The sequence below is a fragment of the Tribolium castaneum genome, chromosome 3 (assembly GCF_031307605.1).
Source record: "Tribolium castaneum strain GA2 chromosome 3, icTriCast1.1, whole genome shotgun sequence".
NCBI lineage: Eukaryota > Metazoa > Arthropoda > Insecta > Coleoptera > Tenebrionidae > Tribolium > Tribolium castaneum.
The window spans coordinates 20472570-20499478 of record NC_087396.1 but is presented as its reverse complement, the minus strand read 5'-3'; the positions used below and the strand labels follow the sequence as shown (position 1 = coordinate 20499478).

At 30.9% G+C, this 26909-nt stretch overlaps 2 protein-coding genes across 2 annotated transcripts; one reads left to right on the top strand and one right to left on the bottom strand.

Moving 5' to 3' along the window:
* Nucleotides 1-602: 602 nt before the first annotated feature.
* LOC654959 (uncharacterized protein) lies at nucleotides 603-10576 on the top strand. The gene is made up of 5 exons (XM_961258.4): nucleotides 603-859; nucleotides 3139-3280; nucleotides 3334-3560; nucleotides 5656-5903; nucleotides 10172-10576. The coding sequence occupies exons 1-5, from the start codon at nucleotides 695-697 to the stop codon at nucleotides 10455-10457; spliced, it is 1068 nt and encodes a 355-aa protein (XP_966351.2). The 5' UTR covers nucleotides 603-694; the 3' UTR covers nucleotides 10458-10576.
* On the bottom strand, nucleotides 10468-26275 carry LOC655240 (hypothetical protein). Its single transcript, XM_008201898.3, has 3 exons — nucleotides 25994-26275; nucleotides 19215-19406; nucleotides 10468-13497 (listed from the first exon to the last, which is right to left on the bottom strand). The coding sequence occupies exons 1-3, from the start codon at nucleotides 26010-26012 to the stop codon at nucleotides 12983-12985; spliced, it is 726 nt and encodes a 241-aa protein (XP_008200120.1). The 5' UTR covers nucleotides 26013-26275; the 3' UTR covers nucleotides 10468-12982.
* Nucleotides 26276-26909: the final 634 nt, after the last annotated feature.

Sequence of the window (26909 nt, the reverse complement as noted above, 5' to 3'; positions counted from 1 at the left end):
ATCACCACAACATATCTACCAGCCTAGTTATCTGATACTCATCTACTTTTCCACTTCTGCTGCCTATTAAGGAAGTAGTCGACCAGCAGCACCCAAACAAAAGATTATCAAAAAAAAACGAGCCAAGTATGGAAAAAGAAAAATTAATACAAAGACAAAATAAACTCTTCTTAAATATTGACAAAAAATTTTGGACCAATTTTTTTACAAATAAGCACTTGAGAAAAAATTTGTTTATAAATAAATGCTTGAATGAAAAAAAATAATAAAGCAGAAATCAAACGATCAGCGTTCAGACGGACAAAAGCTGCGCTTTTTAGTACCACTGGGGCTCCCATCTACAAAGTAACCCACAATCAGATAAATTCGAGTGGCGGTCCATCTCTTTAGCGGTTTGCAACTGTCCTCTTGAAAACCAGAAAATAAGTCGTTTTGTTCCGCATCTGCCTCTAATTTGCTTTCAAAAACCATCGATTATCAAAAAGAACAATTGGACGATCGATTGTGGAACCTTGATACATTAAACACTGTTACTTTTCCCAGTGGAAGGCGTAGATAATGACTGCCACCAAGTGGTAACAAGGTCATTATCCACAACCTTGATAAACCACAACGCTCAAGCCTTAGTTTGGTGCGTACTCTCGCACATTTATCTTCCATCCAACGAAGTATTTCCACCGGTTTTTGCTAATTTATGAATTCTTGTGGTCTTTTTCGCGTTTCTACGTTTATTAAAAGTTGGGTTTTACCGGAAATTTCAACGCGGCGGTCAAGCAGTAATTTTGCAAAAATGAGTGTGCTTACGACTACTTTAAACAACGGATTGAAAATGCCAATGATAGGGTATGGAACCTGGCAAGTAAGTCGCTTTTATTACGTTTTAATACCTAAATAAATAACACTATCAAGCGTTTTTCCTCGCAGAGTTTGTTGAACTTTTCGTGTGTGAATAAACACTGGTGGATTCGAATTTGAAATTAACTAGACAATTATTTAAAGATTCGTATGTAAATTCAATCTGAGAGTGATGAAAAATGGGAGTATAATTTATGTGCAATTATTTATGCAAGCGCTCGTAACTGCATTTACAGTGGCATTTACTTATTTTTAGAAGTAATAAGATAACAAGAATAAATACTTGCATAATTGGGTGAATAATGAATGATAATGCAATTATTATATTGCGGAAATGCATTTTTAGCTCACAACAAAGTCTTTTTTTAACGGAAATGTCACTTGCCAATCTCCTACAAAATAATGTATAAATTTTTACTACATTTCAATAGAAAATAAACACAGTCATTTTTTAGCGAAATTTTTACAATAGAAATAAGAACAATAAACAAACTAAATATTTGGTTATGGAATTAAGTATGAAAATTTCCGTTTAACAAAATAAAAGTTAATAAATTTTTCAAGTATGAGCCAATATACCAAGCCTAAACATTTTTTTAATAAAAATTTATTGATCAAATATTTTTTATAGAAAATAAAGTACTCCTAAAATAATAAACAATGATGGTAACAATTTAGGATTACACAAACTGTGTCTTCTAATTAAAGTATTTTTGTAAATATTTTCCAATCATAATGTTTTAAACTTAGGGCTGTTACATACTTCAATTTTTAGTAAAAAAAATTATAATTTAAAAACGAAAAGTGATACTTCAAAACAAAACCAACTTTCCATTAGATTTATAATTTTGAATTTTTTTGCTAAAAATTTAATTTTGTCTTACCTTAATCTTCACAAAAGTGGAAAAAAATTAAACCACTCCAGCAATGTTTTATGGACTCTTTTATGCGTTTGCAACCCTCTGAAGTTTTTAAAAGTGCAAAAAAAGTTAACAGCTTTGATTTTTTAATTTTTTATTTTTCCAATTTTTGTCGAGATTTTGTTCGATGGTTCAGGAGATATAACTTCTGAAGTATTAGAGATAAGCCTATAGACCTTATTATCGTTGGAAAGCTTTTTGGATTATCTACCTTTTTCAAAAAAGATTATTGTTCTCAAACTAATAGTTTTGTCGTAAATTGCTCATAAAAGCAAAAATAGGCAAATTTAAAAAAATTCATAATTAAAAAACTATTGAGAATTTGGCAATTTTCTCGACGCCAGTCGATTTCCCTGATCATTTTACATACACTAGAGTCAAAATAGTGCTACTTTTTTAAATAGTTTTGCCGTAATTGAGAAAATAAAGAAATAAAAAAATACCTAACATAATGTCTTAAAAGATATTTGAACAAAATTTAAAAAAAAACTTACTTCAGCAATGTTTTATGGACTTTTCTATGCGTTTACAAGCTTCTGAAGTTGTTAAAAGTGCAAAAAAAGTTAACAGCTTTGATTTTTTAATTTTTAATTTTTCCAATTTTTGTCGAGATTTTGTTTGATGGTTCAGGAGATATAACTTCTGAACTATTAGAGATAAGCCTATAGACCTTATTATCGTTGGAAAGCTTTTTGAATTATCTACCTTTTTCAAAAAAGATCATTGTTCTCAAACTAATAGTTTTGTTGTAAATTGCTCATAAAAGCAAAAATAAGTCAAATTATAAAAAAAATCATAACTAAAAAACTATTGAGAATTTGACGATTTTCTCGACGCCAGTCGATTCCCCTGATCATTTTACATAGACTAGGGTCAAAATAGTATTACTTTTTCAAATAGTTTTGCCGTAATTGAGACAATAAAAAAATACCTAACAATGGTTTATAGATATTTGAACGAAATTAAAAAAAAAACAGGAAATAGTCTCGGGATAGTCTGTGAATTGAACGTTTAAAATACAAAAATCTTACAGTACCTTAAAACGTAAAATTTAAATTAAAAACGTACAATTCTTCAATCAAATCCAATTATTCGGTGTTTTGTTAAAATTAGTGACCGTTTTTTTATTTTTATTTAATTGTGAACCAAATAATTATAAAACAAGAATATTCCAATCAATTCATTCGTTAATGACATGATATCAAATTACGTTTGTCCTCGTTTTTGTGGGTAATACCAGCAATTCTGTCGAATTAATTTGCAGTAGAGACAAAAAATGAAGGTAACACAATTGTTCAAACAAACAATTAACCAAATCCGTTGCATTGCCGGTTTTTCTCACAAAACACTGATCCGTTTCAAGGCAAAAGACGAAGAACTGGAGCAAGCCTTCGAAGCCGCCCTGGAAGCCGGATACCGCCATATCGACACAGCTCACGTCTATGAAAATGAAAAAGTTATCGGCAAAGTTCTAAACCGGTGGCTCTCCTCGGGCAAACTAACCCGTAATGCTCCCTATCTCCAGAGTCATCATAATCAAATTGGCCGCGATTTGCAGGCAAAGACATCTTCCTCGTCACCAAACTGCCCCCTGGGGGAAACCGCCCGGAGGCCGTCTCCAAGTACATCAAACGCTCGCTCGACCTGCTCCAAGTCCAATATCTGGATTTGTTCTTGATCCACGTCCCGTTTGCGTTCAAGGACGTCGAGGGGGACCTGCATCCCATGACTCCAGATGGGCGCATCGACATTGACCCCAGCACCGACCACGTGGCCTTATGGAAGGTGCTAACCTTTGTAGAAATTGTAAACAGTGGGGCAGAAATAAATTTAGTAATAAAACACACAGGAAAAATAGTATCAAAAGAATGTACAAATATTTGAAAGGAAGATATAGTATAGCAAAAGTCAAAAGAACAATTTTATGCAAAATTTTAGAACATTTCTTTAAAATTTTTTTCTTAGCAACTTATTTTCCTATTATCTTTTTATACATTCACTTTTTTCGGAAACGAAAATAAGTTTTGGTAATAGAATCGTAATTAAATTTGCGCCAACGTAACACTTTTTTATTTTTTGACTTATTTTTGAAAAAAAAATTAAACAGTTTAAAATGCGCTCTAGTTTAACGAGTTTACAGATATTTAGTTTTCAAGGGTTTCATCGATAATGCGTGGAATACACGTACGATCGATTTAATTTTTCTTCATTTATTATTTATTACCGTTACCAACTGCCACAAAATTCCCTAGACGACAAAAAAAATTTTTTTTTAATTAAAAGCATTAAAAATAGCATAAAATACTCGTTTATAAGGGTTTTGGTGTACTCATCTTAAGCTTTTTCTTCGCTTATACAGGGTGGCCCAGCTTATCTCCCGTCTTCTGAAGCTCAGCTATTAGTAAACTTGGACTTTTGATATTTTGTAGACGTTATTTATACTTTAGGACATATTTCAAGAAAATATTTTTGATAATACAGAGTGACCCAAAAAAGTATGACGTCATAATAAATGCTTTTTTAGTTTCTTACATGTCTCTAAAGTTTTTTCAAATCGGTTCAGGGATTCCTTTAAAAAAAAAAAACAGTTTTACACCTTTAGTTTTAAAAATTAATAAAAAATAGAAGCAACGTTTTTTCATTACATTATTACTAGGTACGTGTTGAAGAAGGTCTGATAAACATATTAATTAAGTTTGATTGATCTGAATTACTACAGGGTGTTTACAATTTATTTTCAATCTTTTTAAACTTTATAGCCTTTTTTTTGCTCATTTCAGATGGCAACCCTTGTTTATTTTATACCATACGATGAGTAATTAGAAAATAGACGTTTTTTCTTATTACAACCCTAACGTAAATCTTAACACATTTCGAGTTATTTGATAAAAACTTGTTTTGCCAAGTAATTTAATGACCAATTTATTGAATAAAAATCGAGGTTGGTTCCAACCATGTTTATTTTTATATCACTCAATGCGGAATTAAATAATGATTATTTTTTTTATCACAACTCTAACGTAAATCCTAACACATTCGGAGTTATTTGCTAAAAACTCACTCTGACAATGTAATGATTGAAAGGCAAACATTGTTAAGGTTTTTGGCAAATAACTCCGAATGTGTTAGGATTTGTAATAGGGTTGTAATAACAAAAAATGTTGCTTTTTTAATTCCGCATCGAATGATACAAAAACAAACAGGGTTGGAGTCATCTTTGACTTTTATTCATTAAATTTGGCAGTAAAATAGTTGACAAAACAAGATTTTGGCAAATAACTCCGAATGTGTTAAGATTTACGTTAGGGTTGTAATAAGAGAAATTGTTCCTTTTTTCATTCTGCATCGAACGATATAAAAATGAACAGGTTGCCATCTGAAATAAGCAAAATAAAAGGCTCGAAAGTTTAAGAAGATTGAAAATAAATTGTAAACACCCTGTAGCAATTCAGGTCAATCAAACTTAATCAGTAAGTCTCTCAGACTGTGTTCAAGACGCACGTACTAATATTGTCATCAAGAAAGCACCGTTTCTATTTTTTATTAATTTTTAAATATAAAGGTGTAAGGTAAATCGATTTAAAAAAACTTTAGGGACATGTAAAAAACTGTTACGTTGGCGCAAGTTCTAATTATTTAAAAGACTCACTTTCATTTTTCGATTTAAAATTGGATTCCACATATCGGCAAAAATAGAAAAATAATTATCATTGTCGCCCAGTTGCGAAACAAAAACGTTTTTGTACAGTTTTATACATTTTGACCTAAAGGCTTATTTGACTGGAGTAGAAAGAGCCCGGCCTTATTTATCGATTTATGGCATTTTCTTATCATTGCCAAGGCTGCAATCGCGTGCACTAACTGCAACAATTATCTGCAGGCGATGGAAGCGCAACTCGACGCAGGACTCACAAAATCCATCGGCCTTTCAAACTTCAACCAGAAGCAGATTGAGAGAGTTTTGCAAAACTGTCGCATTCCGCCTTCCAATCTCCAGGTGGAACTTCACGCGTATTTGCAGCAGAAAGAGTTGGTCGAGTTTTGCAAAACGAACAAAATCGTTGTGACGGCTTACTCACCTTTGGGGTCTCCCGGATTGGCGAAATTTATGGCCCAATTTGGACAAAAGTAATAAGTTTCAATCAGCGCGGTTATTGGGGTGTACAGCGAGTTGGTAAAGTCCGTTATTGACTCTTAAAAATGTTAATATTTCTAATTTTCGAATATAATTATAGTTACAGTTATATAACACAAATTTTTTCACAGTTATAAATTTTATTAGATTGTCTACCAACTCGCTAGAACACGCTGTGTACTGTAGTTATAGTCGAACTTTGATTTTCGATAATTGAAGGGTGAAAAAAAAGTAACAAAAAACACCTTTCTCTAATGCTCTAGTTGGAAAAAGAGCTTGGAAAAAAATCTAAACTAAATCTGAACTTAAAACACAATTTAAAAAAATTAAATAAAATTTATTGCCAATATTCAAATTTTTAGCCTCAATCTGTATAATCAATAAATAACAACAAAACAAATCTCAAAAATATTTCAAATATTTTACGAAATTTACGAAAAAAAATTAATCATAACTCTGAAAACTTAAATCGGAGAATCATAGAAATCCTAGAGAATGGACGAAAAAATGTGAATACTTTTAATCATAAACAATATACTCCTGGTATTTAAAAATTTAATGCCCAATTTTTAATTCCAAAAAATTCAAAAACGTAAGCGAGATCAAGCTTGAAGCGCACTACACTTGAAAATTTGATTTAATAATAATGTGTACGTTTTCCCAGATTTGTTTTTTAGTACTTCAACAAAGTAACAAAATCATGTACAAACTGAACCAAAAATAACGCACAAAATTCGAATCTAAGTTTTTAGTAATTTTTTTAAAAAATCCTCGAACAGGTCGGGTTATTTAACATATTGGGCTTTATCTTTTTCTTCTTGACATATTTTATATGTCACTTAATATGATCCCTAAACACAAAAGATATACAAAAAACAATCACCCCTTATAAAATAAGGCAAAAACGATCAAAAAACGAACAAAATTGTCAGTTGTCATATAAAAAAATAAAAATGACGTCAGCCCTTAAAAACGAATGACGAGAGAAATGTCATTAACATTATGGTGTCAAAATGTAAAATTAAAAAAAAAATAAAATCTGTTTGAGGATTTTTTTGAGAATCGACTCTTAACAAAGATCTGAATTTTGTTCAGTCAGTAATATAGTTTTGTTTTCTCCAATCTGTATTTTGTACAAGATCCAAAACCTGACCTGACCTGACCTGATGATGCCTAAAATTCGGAAACATTCAAATCTAAAACCAATAAGAAAACTGATAAAATCAAATACAATTTTGAAAAAAACTTAGCTAAACTAAAACATCTAAAATACTTAAAATTTTGAAAAACTCATCAACGTGAACTAGAAAAAAAGAACTTGAAAAACCAAAAAAAACGAGATATAAATTAAAAAAATGAAAATATGAAGAAGTGACACTGCTAAAAACGAATGAATTTATAAATTCATATCAAATTTTCAAAGGAACAATGAGAGGTAACTTAAAAAATAATACAAAAAATTTTTTATGGTCAAATTAATCATAGTTAGATTTCTGATATCTCGCAATTTTGAAATAAATGTTTTTTTTAAGTTATTTGTATATCCTTATTTAGATTTTACAGACTTTTTAGTTTCAGTTTTACATTTTCTCTCATTTTGACTTGTAATCGTAATACTTTCTTTCGGCTTTAGCAGAGCAGAATAAATTATAAATATAAAATTGAATGCTGCAGAAATGCGAATAAACCAGAAACAGATTTAAAATTCTAAAAAACTTAAATAAACTCAAGGAAAAAAATTAAAAATGTCCAGAAATAAAAAAGCCATTTTGGGGTGTGTAAAAACAAGGTATTCTGTTAGTTTTTTAGGGCGTTCTTGAGGTGATTTTCCATTATTTTGGGATATTTTAACGGTTTTTTCGTGTGCCCAATTTTTGGAGGTCCACACGTATTTGAGAACTTTTGGGGTGGATAAAAATTAATGATTTTTGAGAGGTTTTGGGCCCTTTTCGGTTGTTTGCTTTTGGGCAAACAGTTAAATTTGTAAGATTCTACCTTGATTTTTAAGACGCCAAATGTCCTGGCCCAGAAGTAACATTTTATACTCTACTAAAATAGATAAGATATAAACAAATTTTAGCTAGATATTTTTGGTGGATTTCAACAACTCGCTGAAGAAGAAGAAGAAGAAGAAGAAGAAGAAGAAGAATTTATTAATTATTAATAGGAAACCTAGTTACAATAGTTAAAAATAAATAAAAAATTACATTAGTGGATAAAAGTCACACTTATTGCACATTTATCTTCACATAATCTTTGATTTTTGATTTAAATATAGATAGAGTACCTGCATTTCTAATATTGTTTGGTAACTTATTATATTCATTAATACCCTTAAAAAATAAAGATAACATTGTTTGTCGGTAATTTACACTTTAAACATTAATTTTGGAAGAATCCTTAGTCTGGTAATTGTGTACACTATGTCTGCAAATAAGATATTCACTGAAATACTCTGGTACTCCAAGCTTAATTATTTTATATACAAAAATCATGGTAGAATAATACAGTCGTTGCGTCACAGAAAACCACATTAGGGCCGATAACATACATTTTATAGGTGTTAAGCGGTTACATCTTAAAATTATACGCATTCCTCTATTCTGAAGCTTTTGCAGTTGTACAACATGACTAGGCCGTAGCAGGTACATAAGTGTGGCACAATAATCAAAATGTGGTTGGACAATACAATTGTAAATTAAAATTCTTGTTTGCATTGACACATGCGTAGATATTCTTAAGAAAAAAAACAATTTCGTCCTAATTTTTTTACAAACATAATCGAGATGACTCTCAAAATCGAGCAAGCTATCTAGGTAAAATCCTAAATACTTACATTTATTAACAAACTCTACAGTTATGTTATATATGCTTAAATTAATGTTGGCAAAATCAATTTGGTTGTATTTATATTTAGTTGTAAAAATTATAGCTTTAGTTTTGGACACGTTTACTTTAAGTTTATTTGTGTTAAAATATTTTTCAAGTATTTCGAGAGCCTTGTTCATTTTTTGAATACATTTATCAAGATCAGTGTCATAGCATGCTACCAATGTGTCATCGGCAAACAAATTAACAAAATCACAATCACAATAGTTTACAATGTCATTAAGATAAATTAAAAATAAAAGAGGGCCAAGAACGCTACCTTGTGGTACACCAAATTCACTAGACACTTCATCAGACAAAACGTTATTATATTTAACTTTTTGTTTCCTGTCTGTTAGATAACTTTCAAACCATTTAATGACATTACCCCCAATACCATAGCACCGCAATTTAGTTAATAAAATATTTCTATCGATAGTTTTGAATGCTCTTTTAAGATCTAAAAAAACAGTTATGTTGGTTCTTTGAGCAAGTCGTAACTGTTCTGATTTTTTTCTTAGTGATTGCAAGTAATGCTAAAACACTTAAATTAAAAAAAAAATGTTTAGTTATGAAAAATTCGCAATAACCTGTCAAAAACTGAGTTTTTAGCTTAGATAATTCCGTGTTTTTGAGTTACGGCCAAATGTCATGATTTGTCAAACCCTATTCTTCATTTCACTCACCTCAGCCATTTTAATTCCCCCAGGTAAGCGTTCAAACGAAATTTTTTTTGATCCAACCTTTCGTAGTTTTGTGTGTGCGCACTTGTCACTTTTGCGCCGACACGAACGAAAATTGTCTCAAAAACGACAAAGCAATGAGCCCGACTAAAATGAACTGTGACAACTTTCTGATACGAGGTGAAGAGCCACACGAATTTTTCCAAATACCGCAAACAAGCTCTTCCGTCATCGACATTTTTTACAAACCTGCTTTGCGCGAACGAAACGTAAAAACTCTGTGCTTGCACAGCTCTTACATCATTCGAAAAGTGTTTCACTTGGCTGATGTTCGGAGAAAATTTCGAAAAAAATGTGAGCAACGTTTGAGCGCTTTTGAATGATTTGCAATTAAGTGTAATGTTGTTTTGAAGCACCGGTTAGAAAGGAGATAAATGGGACGTTTAAAACTTGCATGTATCGAAGTCTCGCCGATTATGACACACCCTGTAAACACTGGGAGAACTGGGCGAGCTTAGTTTTCCGCCACTTAAACTACAGTTTTAAGCTCACGAATTGCACTTTGTGCAAAGTGAGCGACTGTAACGCTTCGACACCTCGCCCTTTGCGTTTCGCCGCATGTTTAGGTGTAATATGTGTTTTAATGGGCATATTTTTGCATTAAAAGCGCTTTGGTTCCGTGGTTTTTGAACTGGTTTCCTTTTTCGCAGGATTGATTTGCCGGATATTTTGAATAATCCGGTAGTTAAAGCAATTGCAGCCAAACACAAGAGGAGCGAAGCCCAGATCGTGCTGCGCCATGCAGTCCAGAAGGGGATCGTGGTGATTCCCAAAAGCACCAACCCGAAGCGGCTGCGGGAAAACATCGACATTTTCGGGTTCGAGCTGGATCAGGGGGACATGAGTCAGTTGAATGGTCTGGACCAGGGGATCAGGATTTTGAATTTTGCCGCCTTTAAGGGGATTGAGGAGCACCCAGAGTACCCGTTTAAATAAAAGAGGCACGAGTTTGTAAAAAATTTATTGTATTCTTGTAAGGATATGACGTACAGATAGAACACGAAATAATTCTTCGTTGTAGTTTGGTGTTTATAAGTAAACTATGTCTTAATAAAGTTTATTGTTTTAATGCACCTAATTGACTCTTCGCACTAGATGATATGCAATTTAGTAAGAAATTTTAAAATTTGAAGCGTTGCTGTCTTTTAAACAGGACCAGCGATAAAATTGCTAGAAAAGAACAATGACACTTTTTACAAAACGTAAAAAGTGGCTTGGGAGGGCAGTCGGGTTCGGTGAGAACATCGTAAATCAAGAAAGTTTGAAACTTTGAAATTTGGTTGGCAACACTTAATAAAGCACAGACAAAAATTTGTAAATTTTTACGCACTCTGATGTTTCTGATTTGCTCATTTTTAACGAGATTTTGCGAAATAATTGCGTTTTCTGAGCAAAATTGCTCTAATTCTGGCTGTAAGGTTTTGTGTGGGGACTTTGGTCTTAAAACGTGCCTAAAAGAGGTAGAAAATAACACAATCTTTGGTCAAACCTTGCGGTCTTTTGGATAATTTCTGACGAATTTTTGCTCAAAATAATATTAATTTCGATCGATTTTTGTGACTTTTGGAAATAATTTGACAAAATTTTGCTAATAAATGTGTTTCTGATTCAAAAGGAACGAAATAAGCGAAAAAGGCTAAAATAAATAACGTCCAATGCTAATTTATCAATTATTATCAGCCACTTCGAGAAGAAACCTTTTATTTTTTATGCTTAAAAACTCGAAAAATGCCACAATAATAATTGCGTTTCTAAGTTCATGTGCTAAACAAACAATAAAACATTAGGTTATTTTTGCACTAATTTAGTGTTTTTTCGACTTTTTTTGGCGAAATTTTGTCTGAAAACAAGTAAATTAATCAGAAAGCAACCAAATCAAGCGAAAGATATTAAAATAATAACAATTTCAATCTGAGATGCTTAGCTGATTCTGTCAAAATTTTTGCAGAATTTATCAAAATACTTGCGTTTTTTCCTAAGAAATGGAAAAAAACGCTAAATTAATGTCTTTTTTGTTGAATTTAACAATTTTTGAACCTGTTTACTAAATAAAACTCACCACGAAACACTATATTCAACTTTAAACAAATTTGCTCATTTTACTAATAATTTTTGACGTAATTTCGCACACAAACAGCAAAAATCGAGGCAAAAATGAGTGAAAGAAGGGAAATAACATCAGTTTTGATTTACTTTCTGCTTTTTAAGCTTGTTTTGCAAAGTATTGAGAAAATTACAGTTCCGATAATTTGGTGATTTTTAAAACAGTTTTAGCGAAATTAAAGAAAATTGTTTTTGCACAAAAATACACAAAAAACACAAAAATAAAGCCCTTGTGGATCTATTTCAACAACACTTCGCCTGTGATAACTACCTTGGTGATTTTTCGATAATTTTGTTTACGAAATTTCACTCACAGACAAGCAAAATCCAGTAAAACAATCAAAACAACATCGATTTTTATTTACTTTTTATTTTTTATGTGTGCTTTGGCAACTCTTTGTAAAGACATGAGTCACTGGTTCAAATAAACAAATATTGCATCAGTTTAGATAATTTGGTGGTCTTTTCAAACTATTTTAACAAAATAAAAAAAAATTTCGGACGCTAAAAACGTAATAAAATTCACGAAAAATCAAAAATAAAGTTGTTGTCAATGGTATTTGGCAGTTTTTCAACGGTGTTTAGTAAAATCTCATAAAAAGAACATATAACAATTTCTTTAACGACATGGATAATTTTTTGATATATTTTTGACAACTTTTCGTTCACAAACAAACATTTTTTAGTTTTTTGTTTGGCAAGGTTTGTGAAGTAAATCTATTTCTAGTTCAAAACATCACACCCTTTTTGAGAATCTGGTAATCTTTCAAGCACAATTTGTCACTTTACTTTCACAATACTTTAAGCGTATTTAATGAAATCTCATAAAAATGAACAATTACACATTTTTTGGAAAATTTTGGATTCATTTTTGACAAAATTTTGTTCACAAATAAGCCAAATTGAGCAAATAATCAAGTAAAACAACATGACTTTCGATAATTTGGTGGTCTTTCAAACTCACGAGAATTAAAAATTTTCACTAAAATCGTGCTAAAACACACGAAAAACGCAAAAATAACGAAAAATGTACGTATTTAGTAAAAAAACACACGATACATTTTTTTACTTATTTAATTTGGTGATTTTTCTATTTATTTAAAAAAAAATTTGCTGGACAAAAGTAGGTAATTCTACAGATGTTCGATAATTTTTTTTGGGTGTTACCAACTTAATTTCAAAACCACGTCACTGCTCCGAAATTAAGAATCCAGACAGTGACTATTTTGTTGGCAGTTCCGAATTTTATCTTTAAAAACGTTGTAAAGTGTAATTTTTCGTTCAAAATCGTTTGATTTAGAATGCGTTAGTGCCCGACTGCCCCAATAACAGCACAGTGTAACAATAACAAGGGTGTCTTAAATCCTACTCTCCTTAACCTCGCCATCCTCCCCCGTCTCGGAAGTGGAGGCATCGCACTCCTCCACGGCAATCCTCACACTCTCCTCGTCCAACTCCTTATTAAAATTGTTCTCATTGTTCACATCCGCATCACTCAAGCCCCCCTCTTCCACTTCGCACATTTCGATGCTTTCCGGCTCCTGCAGTCTCCTTTGCGTCCTAAACATTAAACTAACTTCACTGTACGACGGCGGAAGATCGGATTTGTCCCCGAAGATGTCCTCGTAAGCCGGCGGCGAGAAGCCCAGAGAGGTGGGCGACAGCCCCTTGCTGGTCGTTTCCGAGTCCAGGATGCTGGGGGTGCTTCCGGCTTGGTAGCGTTGAGCTCGGATCAGGTTCGCACTCAGTTCCATAAAATCGATGCCGGTGTGGTCGGCCTGGAGCTGGGCGAACACGGCGCGGTCCACCACCAGCATCCTGCCGTACGGCAGCAGGATTATTGTTGGCGTCGCTGATTCTCCTGCGGCGCTAGCTGCAACAAACGGTGGAAATTACAGACACAATGTGAAGCGAAAAGAAATTGTGCTCTCGTTAAGTTGTAACACACGCATTTTTTTCTATTACAAAAAGTCAGTAAGCATCACCTGCCCGTTCAAAATGTTATATAGACAGTCATTTTGTGGTTCAGACAACTAACAAGTCCCTAAATAGCGATTCTTTTTTCACCTTTGCAAGTTTTGATAGCATTTAATTGACCAGTTTTTAAAAATTCTTAATTACAGCGTAAGCTAACATAAATTTTCAATTATTTTCTGAATTTTAACTATGTTTTGAGAAGTTCTTGCGATAAATAACTTAGTCTCTACCGAAAAGAGATAAGATTATTATCAACTTCGATCAAATGCGGTGATTTTTCATTCAGTTTTAAGTAATTTTTTTGAAAAAAATCCAAATCTTTACCTCATCAAGATCCGAGTAATGTTAAAATAACAACACTCGGTTTAGTATATTTGAAATAATTAGTATCCTGACTGAAAACTATGCACAAAGATAAGATAATAATAATAATAATAATAATAATAATAATAATAATAATAATAATAATAATAATAATAATAATAATAATAATAATAATAAATTTAGCGCAAAGGGCTTAACATCAGAGTAACATCGCAATATAAAATTTTTAAAATAATTATTATTATTATTATTAGATATAATTTTGGACTTAAATTGTTGATTTTTTCGGTCTCCTTTAGCGAAATCTCGGAAAAAAATTGAAATTTTGTTTCTCAAACATGACTGAATGTTCAAGAAATGCCGAAATAACGGTACCTACTTTTGACCCAAAATTTGTTGTTGTAAAAAGTCCTTGTGCAATAAATGAGACACTAATAAGTCCTTAAATAAGGATTCTTTTTTCACCTTTGCAAGTTTTGCTATCATTTAATTGACCAGTTTTTAAAAATTCTTAATTACAGCGTAAGCTCTGATTATTGCTATGTGAACTAAAAGAACCAAAACGCGTTAAATAGAGAGAAGCTAACATAAATTTTCAATTATTTTCTGAATTTTAACTGTGTTTTGACAAGTTCTTGCGATAAATAACTTAGTCTCTACCTAAAAGAGATAAGATTATTATCAACTTCGATCAAATGCGGTGATTTTTCATTCAATTTTAAGTAATTTTTTTGGAAAAAATCCAATCTTTACCTCATCAAGATCCGAGTAATGTTAAAATAACAACACTCGGTTTAGTATATTTGAAATAATTAGTATCCTGACTGAAAACTATGCACAAAGATAAGATAATAATAATAATAATAATAATAATAATAATAATAATAATAATAATAATAATAATAATAATAATAATAATAATAATAATAATAATAATAATAATAATAATAATTAATAATTAATAATAATAATAATAATAATAATTTTCATCTAAGGACGCATACGTTGTAACTCAAAATTTAGCGCAAAGGGCTTAACATCAGAGTAACATCACAATACAAAATTTTTAAAATTATTATTATTATTAGATATAATTTTGGACTTAAATTGTTGATTTTTTCGGTCTCCTTTAGCGAAATATCGGAAAAAAATTGAAATTTTGTTTCTCAAACATGACTGAATGTTCAAGAAATGCAGAAATAACGGTACCTACTTTTGACCCAAAATTTGTTGTTGTAAAAAGTCCTTGTGCAAGAAATGAGACACTAATAAGTCCTTAAATAACGATTCTTTTTTCACCTTTGCAAGTTTTGCTATCATTTAATTGACCAGTTTTTAAAAATTTTTAATTACAGCGTAAGCTCTGATTATTGCTATGTGAACTAAATAGAACCAGAGGTGTTCTAAAAAACTACAAACAACTAGTACAAAAAAAAAACAATAACTACTTATAGTAAACAAAGAACTACATAATTAATTAATTTTAGTATCTAAACTTATTAGTCAGTTTAGGTTGTTTAACTATTTTTAAGAATATAAGAGAGGCAAGTCTACGAATTTTCTTAGAATTAAGAGGGTGTTAAATCACTAATGAAATGGTTAAAACGGTTTCGGTTCAGTTACTTTTTTTGGTTTTATCATGTTTAAACTTATACATAATTTTTTTCTTATCCTGTCTTCTTTGTTTTCGTATTTATTTCATATTTCTAACTACATGTATATTATTTTCTGCACAGATTTTTATCAATCTTTATGGTTACATAATTGTATTTGTTATATTTTACCTTTAAAACACTCAGCGGACGATCTTCACGTAGTGGGATATTTATTTAATCAAGTTTATCTGTATTCCATTTAATTTTATTTATATTTATTTTATTTGAATTATACAGTGGTTGACTTCTGAACGCTCCGTTTATTTGTCTTGTAAATTGTAATCGATAGCACATGGATACCCTTTATTTTTATTACATATTATTAAAATTATTACCGTAAACTTGGTTTGAGAGTTTTGAAATGATTGAGGATTTTTTGTTAAAAGCTGTTGGTTAAGAAAAATCGATTTCTTAGTTTTTTTGCAAATTTACATAATTAATTATTCGGTTGATGCAAAATCAGTACGATTAAAATTTGCAGTGTAGCAAAATACAACTTTTTATTTCATTATGTTTAGAATATCATTCAGAGTTAAGGAACAAAACTGAAGATTAATTAAATTTTTTAGTTATTTTTCACATTTTTGTGAAATTTAATTACGTTTCTACATCAAAAACATGCAGACAAAAGGCAAAACTTGATCTAATTAGATGATTTACGTAAGAAATCAAAAATATTCTTGACGAAATTTTGCTCAAAATACAAAGGAAAACGGGTAAAACAGGCAAAGTAACATCAGTTCTATTTTATTTTTGTGATTTTGAGGGATCTTTTCACAAGATGTTACAAAATAAAAGCGTTTTAGGTTCAAAAACAAACTGAAATGACTGAAAAAAAGCAAAAATTACAATTTATTTTGGCCTAATTTTTGCATTATTTGGTTTGGTTCGAATAAAATTATGCAAATAATATTTCCGAACATGATTTTTGGCCAAATGTTATAGTTTTTCGGCTAATTTTGACGAAATTTCGCTCCAAAACGAGCTAAATAGAGAGAAGCTAACATAAATTATTAATTATTTTGTAAATTTTAACTGTGTTTTTACAAGTTCTTGCAATAAATAACTCAGTCTTTACCCAAAAGAGATAAAATTATTATTAACTTCGGTCTAATGCGGTGATTTTTCATTCAATCTTAAGTAATTTTTTTGGAAAAAATCTTTAAAATCTGTGTTTTTATTTATTTATTTTTTTAAAACAACAATCGGTTTAGTATGTTTTAAAAAAAATTACAAAATAATTACTATCCTGACTGAAAATTGTGCACAAAGATAAAATAATAATAATTACAATTTTCATCTAAGAACACATACGTTGTGTGTATAAGACAACTTAAAATTTAACACAAAGGGCTTAACATCAGAGTAACATTACAATAAAAAAGATTAAATGATTATTATTATTATTATTATTATTATTATTATTATTATTATTATTATTATTATTATTATTAGATATAATTTTGGACTTAAATTGTTGATTTTTTCGGTCTCCTTCAGCAAAATCTCGAAAAAAAATTGAAATTTCAGCTCTCAAACATGATTGAATGTTCAAGAAATGCAGAAATAACTTTACCTACTTTCGACCTAAAATTTGTTGTTGTAAAAAGTCCTTATGCAGTAAGTGAGTCAGTCGCTGGTTGAAATAATCTAATTTTCACCTATTTTTGGCAAACTTTTACCTTTAACAAACAGTTTAAACCCAAAAGCGTGTTTAAAATTCGAAAAATGCGTAATTTACACAATTTTCGGTCTTAAGTTGGTGAAATTTCGGTTTGTTTTTTTACAACATTTTATTAAATTGCGCAAAATGAGCTAAAATAACATCAATTTGGATCAAATTTAGTCCAATTTTGGTAATTTTACGGTTTATTCTTAACGAAATTTTGCGAAATAATAACGTTTTTGACTGGAAAATATGCGAAAAAAAATATATGTACTGGTTGGTAGTTGGGAAATTTTGCAAAAACAACACTTTTGATCAAAATTAGTTTTGAAAAAAAAATGTACATCGTATTTCTTGTTCAAAAACAAGCTAAACAAAATCAATTTCGGTCTAATTAAACAACAAATTAAGTGATTGGTTAAAGGTTAAACCTTGAAATGTAAAAATATTTTCGTACTTTGTTTCAAGAAGAGCACAATTTCACTTTTCGCCAGAACGTGAGTAAATTATACCGGGGTTATTTATAAACGGATTTACTGACGGATCGCTCGCTAATCGAATTTTTGCGGCAATAACGATAAAACAAGCAAACAATCCCAAGTTAATTGGTTAAAAAGTTTACACTTTACAATTGCGAAAAGTATATTGAAATTTGCATAAAACCACATAAATACAAGACGATTGATTTATAGTATTAGTTCAAAAACAAATTAGTAAGTGCACAAGTTAATTAGTTAAAACACCGATTTTACCTGTCCCTTGTTTTTGTTCGTTTCTGAAATAACTTTAAACTCGTCCCTGCGTCTACATCTGCGCGTATATACTGAAATTTGTAATATTATCTGTTATTGTTTTCACAAGTTGGGGTTTCGTGTATTATTAAATTCATGAGCAAGGCCATAATGCTAATGGATACAGAATACAAAATTGAGATGCAGGAATTGAAACCATTCTATTTTGGAGATATGTTTAGGAAATTAATTGCTCTCAGTTTGGTAACGCGCGTTATTATTAGATGAAGATTTTACCGAGATTACAGCCTGCATAATAACGACGGTTTAAATTATTTACACGTTATAAATAATTCAGGAAGTAGGCACAGTTGTGAGCCAATAGACACGCCTAATTTTATTAATAATATTATTATTTGTATAATTATTTTAAAACACACGTTTAAGTTTTCCCCGAGAGCTTGAAAGACAGACAAAACTTTGAAATAAAACTTTTCTACTTCCAAATTCGGGCACGTCGGAGCGCCGCTAAGCCGAATTCATCCAGAATAAAATTATTAATTTCTTACTAGTTTTTACTAAAAGCCTGGAGCAAATTCTTGCACACAGAATTTGAAATGGCATCAGTGCTGGGCTAAAATTAAAACAAAGTCTTACTAGAATGCTAAGAATTTAAAAAACAACTTTTGTTGGCTCTGTTCTATGTCCAGATTAAAAGACAAAATCGCCTTGTCCAAACTAAATAAATCACTCAAAAATCACAATTTTTACGGTTAATTTACACGAAACAGATGTTCACAAATTATCGTGAAAAATCCATAAAATGAATGGCTGATAAACAAAAATTATGGCAAAAATTATGTATGAAGCAGAGTTCAGTTTTATTAATCTTTTTTCAAGAGACAATGGACAAGGCACTCGTAAAAAGCTCATCTTTATGCGATTTTGTCACGTCGTTAATGCACCGTAATTTAAGAGCGTTGCTTTTGGCAATTGCACAAACCATAAAGTCAATGAAAAGTGGCATATGTGAGTGATTGGTGGAAAAACTAGTTTTCCACGTCAATATCTAAAAAAAATTATCCCAAATTCCAACTAGGAAGGAATAAATTTTCGCCAGAAAGCGTTTGTTTACAGCAATTTAATTTATGGAACCGTAAATATGTCCCGGCTTTGGCACATTTTTGTCTCAAATTAAGTGACAAATTGCGGAAGTGAAACTGCTGAAATTATTTACCATTGTCTATATCAGGATCGTCCATGACACAGGTGCGGAACACGTACTTCTTGCACAAATCCCTGACACCAGGCGCAGCAAAACAGCAGAACAGTATGATAATTGTCAGCACTACTATCATAACAACCAGAGTCGCCACTTCCTGGTTTCTTCCGCTTGGCGTTGGAGTGGATTTGTTGGCCGTGTTTACTTCTGAAACAAATTGACAAATTAAATCATAATTCCAATCACTATTATCTAACTGGAGCCGTGCCAGAAACTCGGTAAAAATAAATAAACAATTTGTTAAAACACGAAGAATTTTGGTCGAATTTGTTAAAATGGGGTGGGAGCGAGCACAATATGAGCTGCAGATTTCACTTTCAGCGTTTCAGCATCGATCCTTGACCGAGTTTCAGGCACAAGCCGAATATTTTCTTATAAGGCTTGCGTGCCGACTTTTGGCTTATGACTGCAAAAGTGTGCTTTTTTTCTGTAACCAGAATAATCGAACTAATTTATTATGTGGGAGGAACAAGAAAAATTGGCAAAAGCAGACTGCAAACTAGTTATTTCTGGAACTTGAAGCTGGGTAATAAAATATCGTCAATTATTATTTGGTGTCCACCAACAGTTCAATAAATTGGGGGTAAAAATAGTATTTGGTTAATTTTTAAGCTAGTGTTACGTCCAACACGCAAAAAATGATTCTTGTTTTAATTTAATTCTGCAAGTAATCGCGATCAATACAACAAAGGCCTAATAAGACCCCGAACTGCATGATATTTGTAAGTTGTAAAACACCTACGCTCTGGTGAATTTATTATTTTCGCAATTGCGTGTCTTTTGGTTTGGCTCCATTACCATTAAATTTTATATTTATGAAGTGTCTATAAAACTGGCGAAGACAGAATTATCAAATTCTGTCAAATTATGTAAGAAAATCTGATATCGTGTCTTGGAAAGACGGTGCTCCAGTAAAAGTAGGAGATCGATATCAAATAAAGGGGAAAAAGACAATCCTGGCAAGTGACATATTTCCCAAAGCTATTTCCAAATGTGTGTTTTAGAGAGATTTGTGATTTTCGAAATTGGAGCACCAAATACGTGGCTGTGTTTATTGCAAAAAAGTATTTCTTTTTTCTCGCAATAATTCACTACGATTTTTGTTATTACTTTGGCAAACAGTTTTTTATGCAAATTTTGAAATTGATAATTTTTTGAGCAAAATTTGAACTAGAAATAAAACATTTTCTAATTTTAGGGTAGTCATAACTGTTGTTTTTTCGTCTTCTTGAAAACATTTAAATAAATTAACAAGGAATTATTTTGAAAACCTTCAATTAATGAAATTATCAAAATTCTGAGGTCCCTAAAGAATAACATTAAGATAACACACTGATAACAAACAATTTGCATGATTAAAAAAAACTATCGATTTTTCATGTATTCCTAAAATAGATACCTACATATTTTACATTAAAATTTTGAATTCATTTTAAACTAACTCATTTGTTCCTTTCTTTAACAAAACTGAATTTTCAAAAAAAAATTCCATATACTATGAACATTGAATTAATATTTAATAACAAAAAGTTGAAAGTTTCACAAAAAATATTAATAATTATAATAATCGTAGAAACATTTGCATGAATTTGGAAAAAAACGTGTTTAAATCCTCAGAACTTGCAAAAAAATTGTAATTTTTGACAAAATTCTGTGTTTTATTGGCTTACTTTTTAAGAAATTTTGCGCAATAATTGAGTTTTTGTGCTCAATAAATGCTTAGAAAATGTAAATTTTTGGTCATTTTTGGCCAAATTTGATGATTTTTTCGTTCTAACTTAATAAAAACAGGAAGAAAATCTTGATTTTTGGTCTAAAAAGGTGTTTAAATCCTCAGAATTGGCAAAAATACTGTCATTTTTGACATAACTCTGTGACTTACTGGTTTACTTTTTAAGAAATTTTGGGCAATAATAGAGTTTTTGCTGAATAAACACTTAGAAAGGCCAAATTTTTGGTCATTTTCGACCAAATTTGGTGATTATTTCGTTCTAACTTAATAAAAACAGGAAGAAAAACTTGATTTTTGGTCTAAAAAGGTGTTTAAATCCTTAGAACTTGCAAAAATATTGTCATTTTTGACATAACTCTGTGATTTACTGGTTTACTTTTTAAGAAATTTTGGGCAATAATAGAGTTTTTGCTGAATAAACACTTAGAAAGGCCATATTTTTGGTCATTTTCGACCAAATTTGGTGATTTTTTCGTTCTAACTTAATAAAAACAGGAAGAAAAACTTGATTTTTGGTCTAAAAAGGTGTTTAAATCCTCAGAACTTGCAAAAATATTGTCATTTTTGACATAACTCGGTGATTTACTGGTTTACTTTTTAAGAAATTTTGGGCAATAATTGAGTTTTTGCTGAATAAACACTTAGAAAGGCCAAATTTTTGGTCATTTTCGACCAAATTTGGTGATTTTTTCGTTCTAACTTAATAAAAACAGAAAGAAAAACTTGATTTTTGGTCTAAAAAGTATTTAAATCCTCAGAACTTGCAAAAATAATGACATTTTTAGTATAATTCTGTAATTTATTGACTTACTTTTTAAAAAATTTTGCGCAATAATTGAGTTTTTGTTTTTGTTGAATAAACGCCTAGAAAATGTAAATTTTTGGTCATTTTCGACCAAATTTGGTAATTTTTTCGATCTAGTTTAATAAAAACAGAAAGAAAAACTTGATTTTTGGTCTAAAAAGGTGTTTAAATCCTCAGAACTTGCAAAAATATTGTCATTTTTGACATAAATCTGTGATTTATTGGTGAATAACCCTGTTTTATTTTCCATTTTCAATTAGTAGCTGAAATGACCTGCGTATTTTTTGAAAAATCAAGACAAAAATATCACAGATCAACTGCTGCTACTGCAAACAATTTCGACATGGCTCATAAGTATTAAGTCTGAACGTTATAATCCTGTTCTTAGTGGGTGGTCAACGTTTTAAGCTGCTTGTAAGCACTGTAGTTTACCCAACTTCAATCGAGCTAATCCATCTGACAAGTGCTGGATTTCTCCAACATGCATATGTTGAAATCAGCATTTCAGGAATGTTTTAATAAAGCTCTCCCCGGGTATGGTATTTAAATTATTGTTACATCTTTCTATTCCTGGCCTATACACCCTTGGCTAATTGTTGTGCCAAAATTCTTCTTTGGAGACTATTGTCTTGCATCTAAAAAAAGACGTTGCTACCGAAATAACAAACCAGCCAGAAAAATTCACCACTAAAGACGAAAACAATTAGCTCTGATTCCAAAATAAACCGGCGGGAAAGTCATAAAGTTTTCTGTGATTCGGAGAAATTCGCTGATTAAGTCCAAGGGTAACAAAATAAAAATCTATTTGTTTGGCAACCATAGTTCATAACGAGCTTAATCGAACAATGCAGGAATAATATACTAGACCACCTACCGAAATTCCGTCAATTACCGTTACTGTTTGTGCAACTTTGATCAAAGCTCCGGGAAAAATATTTTCGTTTCAGTCAAACTGAAACTATATAAACTTTTAACGCCCATCTTTTATCACAAAGAGTATGATACTTTCCAAACAGCAGTTCGAAAATAGAAACCCCATTATGTAAATAGAGCTTTGTAGGTAAATATTATTAGTTCTGGAGCTAACTGAATGAAATAATACAGATGCGTTAAAAGCCGCGGACTTTGTTCGTCAAATTTATAGATTTGTTGTTAAAACAACGCATAAAATCGCCATCTAATTAAAAATAGCCAAATGATTGATTTTACAAACTCTTCATTTCCCAAACATTCGATAATTGGACGCGAAATTAAAAATTATTTATGGGACAGATGTTTATCGGAAGAGAAGTGAAATTACTCGATTTTTAGAACGGCGTTTAATTAACTCCTCAATCTGGAGGAGGAAATTTGTTTGAGCTTTTACACGTTCGGCGTAAAATTCGGTGAGGACGTCATTGGAAAGTTATGACGTTGTGGAGATTAACACAAACAATGGGATTGTTTACCTTTCGGAACCAAATTTAAAACAGTAACAGCATCACTATAAAAATAAAGGAAAATGTTTCGGCCAAGTTATATACAGGGTGTATTAAAAAATCAAAAATTAAAATATAATTAATTTTGCAAAAAAAAATCAATTTTTTTCAATTTTAAATACTTATAATAAGAAATGGCAGAAATGGCACTGGGAAACAAAGAAACTATTTACCTAATAGAGACAATAAGATACAATAAAAAACCTTGTATAGGTACATCGAAATTAATACAAGTTTTAAAATTAATAAAAATTCAATAAAAATAAAATAAGGAATAATAAAACAAAATTAAATCCTAAAATCTTCAATGCATTTCTACTTATTTTTTTTAAATTATTACCCAACTGTTTGTATTAGTTTTACGATCGTTAACTTTATTTCTGTGGTTTGTTACAAAACATACATATATATTCCTTTTAACACGTAAGGAGAAAGAAGGTCATAAACAAATAACATATCATTTTTTTAGAAACACGTAAGCAGTAATAAAGGTTTAACAAGTTACTGATAATAATAACAGTATATCAACCTATCGAAAAAGAACACAAGTGTTCAGTGTGTTTTAATGAAACGTCGCTCAAAATAAAGTTAAATCATTTTAAAACCCAGCTTAAAACAGACTAAAATAGTCAACATTTAAACAAAAAAAAATTAACACTTTGGGGAGAAATTAAAAAAAGCAAGTTTTTCGCTCAAAATCTAATAAAAAAAATAAATTTAACATAATTGGATCATTTTTCTGTGTTTGCTTATAAAAAAGCGGTTAAAAAACTTCATTTGTGATCTAATTTGTTTATTTTTAACGTAGAAGTGTTCAAAAACATGACAAAACCTACTTAAAAAGACCAAAATTATGTAAAAATACCGAAATTTTTAACATAATATGATCATTTTTTGTTTGTAAAACTCCATTTTCAATGAATTTTACTAAATAAGTAAGATTTGCGCTCAAAGACAAGAAAATAAACAAACCTAAAAAAAAAGCAACATAAAACTTATGACACAATTACCGAATTTTCGATATTATTTATTTTTTGGCTTGTTATTTTATTGAAATTTTCTCGTAAATTTCGCTCAAAAAACAGACTTAAGACAAAAAATTCAACTTTGATCTATTGTAGGTTTTTTTATAGCAAACTCCTGGAAAATAATTTAGTTTCTCTCGCAAAAAAATGTTTTTCATTTACTATTTATAGATTATTTTTCGGTGTGTTTTAGTAAAATGTTGCTCAAAAAAAGAACTAAATCATTAAAGCAAACTAAAAACACATCAATTTTGATAATTTGCTCATTTTTTGACGAAATTTTGCAAATCAAATAAGTTTCTAGCTCGAAAACAATGAAACATAACACAAAAAAAACAAAATAATCCAGTATTCTATAATTTTTCACAATGTTATCAAAAAATTTTGCTCAAATAAAAAAACTAAATTACAAAAAAAACAGGAATTTCGATCTCATCGGAATATTTTTTGTCAAAACTTGCAAATTACCTACGTACGTGCTTCTCTTAAAAAAATAAGAAAAAACGAAAAGAAAGACCAAAATAATGTCAAAATAACGTAAATTTCTAACTATTTGCTTATTTTCCGATGTATTATTTTAATAAAAATAGGGTAAAAACATATCTTTTAATTTGAGATGGTAATTTTTTGACGAAATTTTGTAAAACAACTAAGTTTCTTCTTAGAAAACAATAAAACAACACAAAAAAACAAAAATAATAAAATGTTTCAAGATTTTTCACAATAATGTTATCAATTTCAAGAAGCATCTCATCAGAATATTTTTTGGTAAAATTTTGTAAAATACCTAAGTGTTTCTCTTAAAAAAATAAGATAAAAAGAAAAAAAATTATCAAAATAACATAATTTGCAAAATATTTGCCTATTTTTCAATGCATTAATAATAAATTAATAAAATTAATAATTAATAAAAATAGGGTAAAAAGCGTTATATGGTAATTTTTTTGACGTAATTTTGCAAAATACGTTTCTCTCGTAAAGACAACTTAAATGTAAATAAATAATGAAGGATAAAATAAAGCCGCATGATTTGCTCTGATCTCATAATTTCCCATAATTTTTTAGCGATTTCCTCTCCGGTATACCCTTCGAATATTCTTTAAGACCCTTTAGTTTTTTTTTTCATAAATATTTCACGACTTACGTATGGTTTTTCATGTAATATCTTTACAAAACACAAGTTGTCCATAATTTAAAGCAGTTTTACAATCTAAGTTTTATGAATGTTTTCTCGCAAAACAAAAAGGTGCAATATTGAAATTGAATTTCGTTGTTAGTTCAACAAAACACTAATAAATTGTACAATAAAATTTTATCGCATCCTTCTGTTTCCCTGTGTAAACAGGGCAATAACAAGGAAATTGAATTGTTCCATCCCAAATTGATATTTCGAAAAAATAAATATGGCACGTTCAATTAAACCTTGGCATAAAGTCTTTCACCGGTGTGTAATCAAATTAATCCACACACACTGTCATAAATATTTGCTTCAAAAACAACCAAAACATCGAGCCAACGCGATTCAACTCGTGGTAATACGGGGGTTTAAACCGACATTATTAATTAATCGAAGATAATAGCCCGTGCTGGTCTATTTCAGGGCCGGGGAAAATGAGGTTTTCATGTTTATTTAAAGAGCGTAAAATAGCCGTGTATTTATAAGCCTCCACATAAAGAAAATTTCAGCGACTTACTTGTCTGTTGCGGACTCATTGTCGTTTTTCACGTGTTCTTGTGCATCCTGCCCCCAACTGGCTAGTAAAATCGCGCACTCTTTGCTTCCTCTGCCTTCATCATCAAAAATCCAATCACGTCGGGACTTTCCTTAAGAAAGTTGTCACCTAACTCGCATTTTAACGACTCGTGTCCAGTTTTTCATTGATGGCCAAGTCCAGAGCCGAACTCGGGCGGGTTTTCCGAGCGACGCACTTTCCCACAGGAGCTCAGGCATGCACTGCGGGCGCCTTTTCCCGATTCTAGCACGCGACGTCGTGACGTCACCCTGCAGCCCCACTTTTCGCGGCGGCGCCGAGATAATGAAGATTAGAACAATAGCTTGTATTAAATTTATTCGAGTGCTGGGGGGCGACGTTATTGCCCTCGTAATTAAAGGAACGGGGGCGGCTTTTCCGGGGGCTGGCTGCTTGACCGCGGCGGTGGTCCGGAATAGAAATTGTGTAGGAAAGGCATTCCGGAAGTCATTACTAGGCGTAAATTCAACGCGGAAAATAAAGCAGAAAGAAGTAGGTCATGCAGGTGGTAAAAATATCACCGGGAAAATGGGGAATTGTCATGAAAGCGGCGTGGAAATGGTTTTTTTTATGCAGAACGTGGAATTTTGAGTTAAATGCCGACTATTAGCTAGGTAATGAGACGTGTTAAGGACACTCTAAAGTGCAACGATAAATTTAATTAGACCCATTCAATGTGCAGGCCGAAGCGAAAGGATCGTTTTATTAACAAATTGTTGTAAAAAATTACCCCGATTTTTAAAAGTTTTAAGAAAATGTTAATTCAATAATTTAAATAACTAGTGTAATAGACTGAAAAACGTACATTTTGACAAGACACACCTAACAAAAAAAGAGACATTGGACAATTTGGGAAGAA

Bases quoted from the DNA above. Each gene is read 5' to 3' on its own strand.
- LOC654959 (XM_961258.4), top strand. From the start codon at position 695: ATGAATTCTTGTGGTCTTTTTCGCGTTTCTACGTTTATTAAAAGTTGG. The intron at 860-3,138 runs GTAAGTCGCTTT...ATCCGTTTCAAG, and splicing joins TAGGGTATGGAACCTGGCAA to GCAAAAGACGAAGAACTGGA. The intron at 3,561-5,655 runs GTGCTAACCTTT...AATTATCTGCAG, and splicing joins ACCACGTGGCCTTATGGAAG to GCGATGGAAGCGCAACTCGA.
- LOC655240 (XM_008201898.3), bottom strand. The intron at 13,498-19,214 runs GTAAATAATTTC...CGTTTGTTGCAG, and splicing joins CGATCCTGATATAGACAATG to CTAGCGCCGCAGGAGAATCA.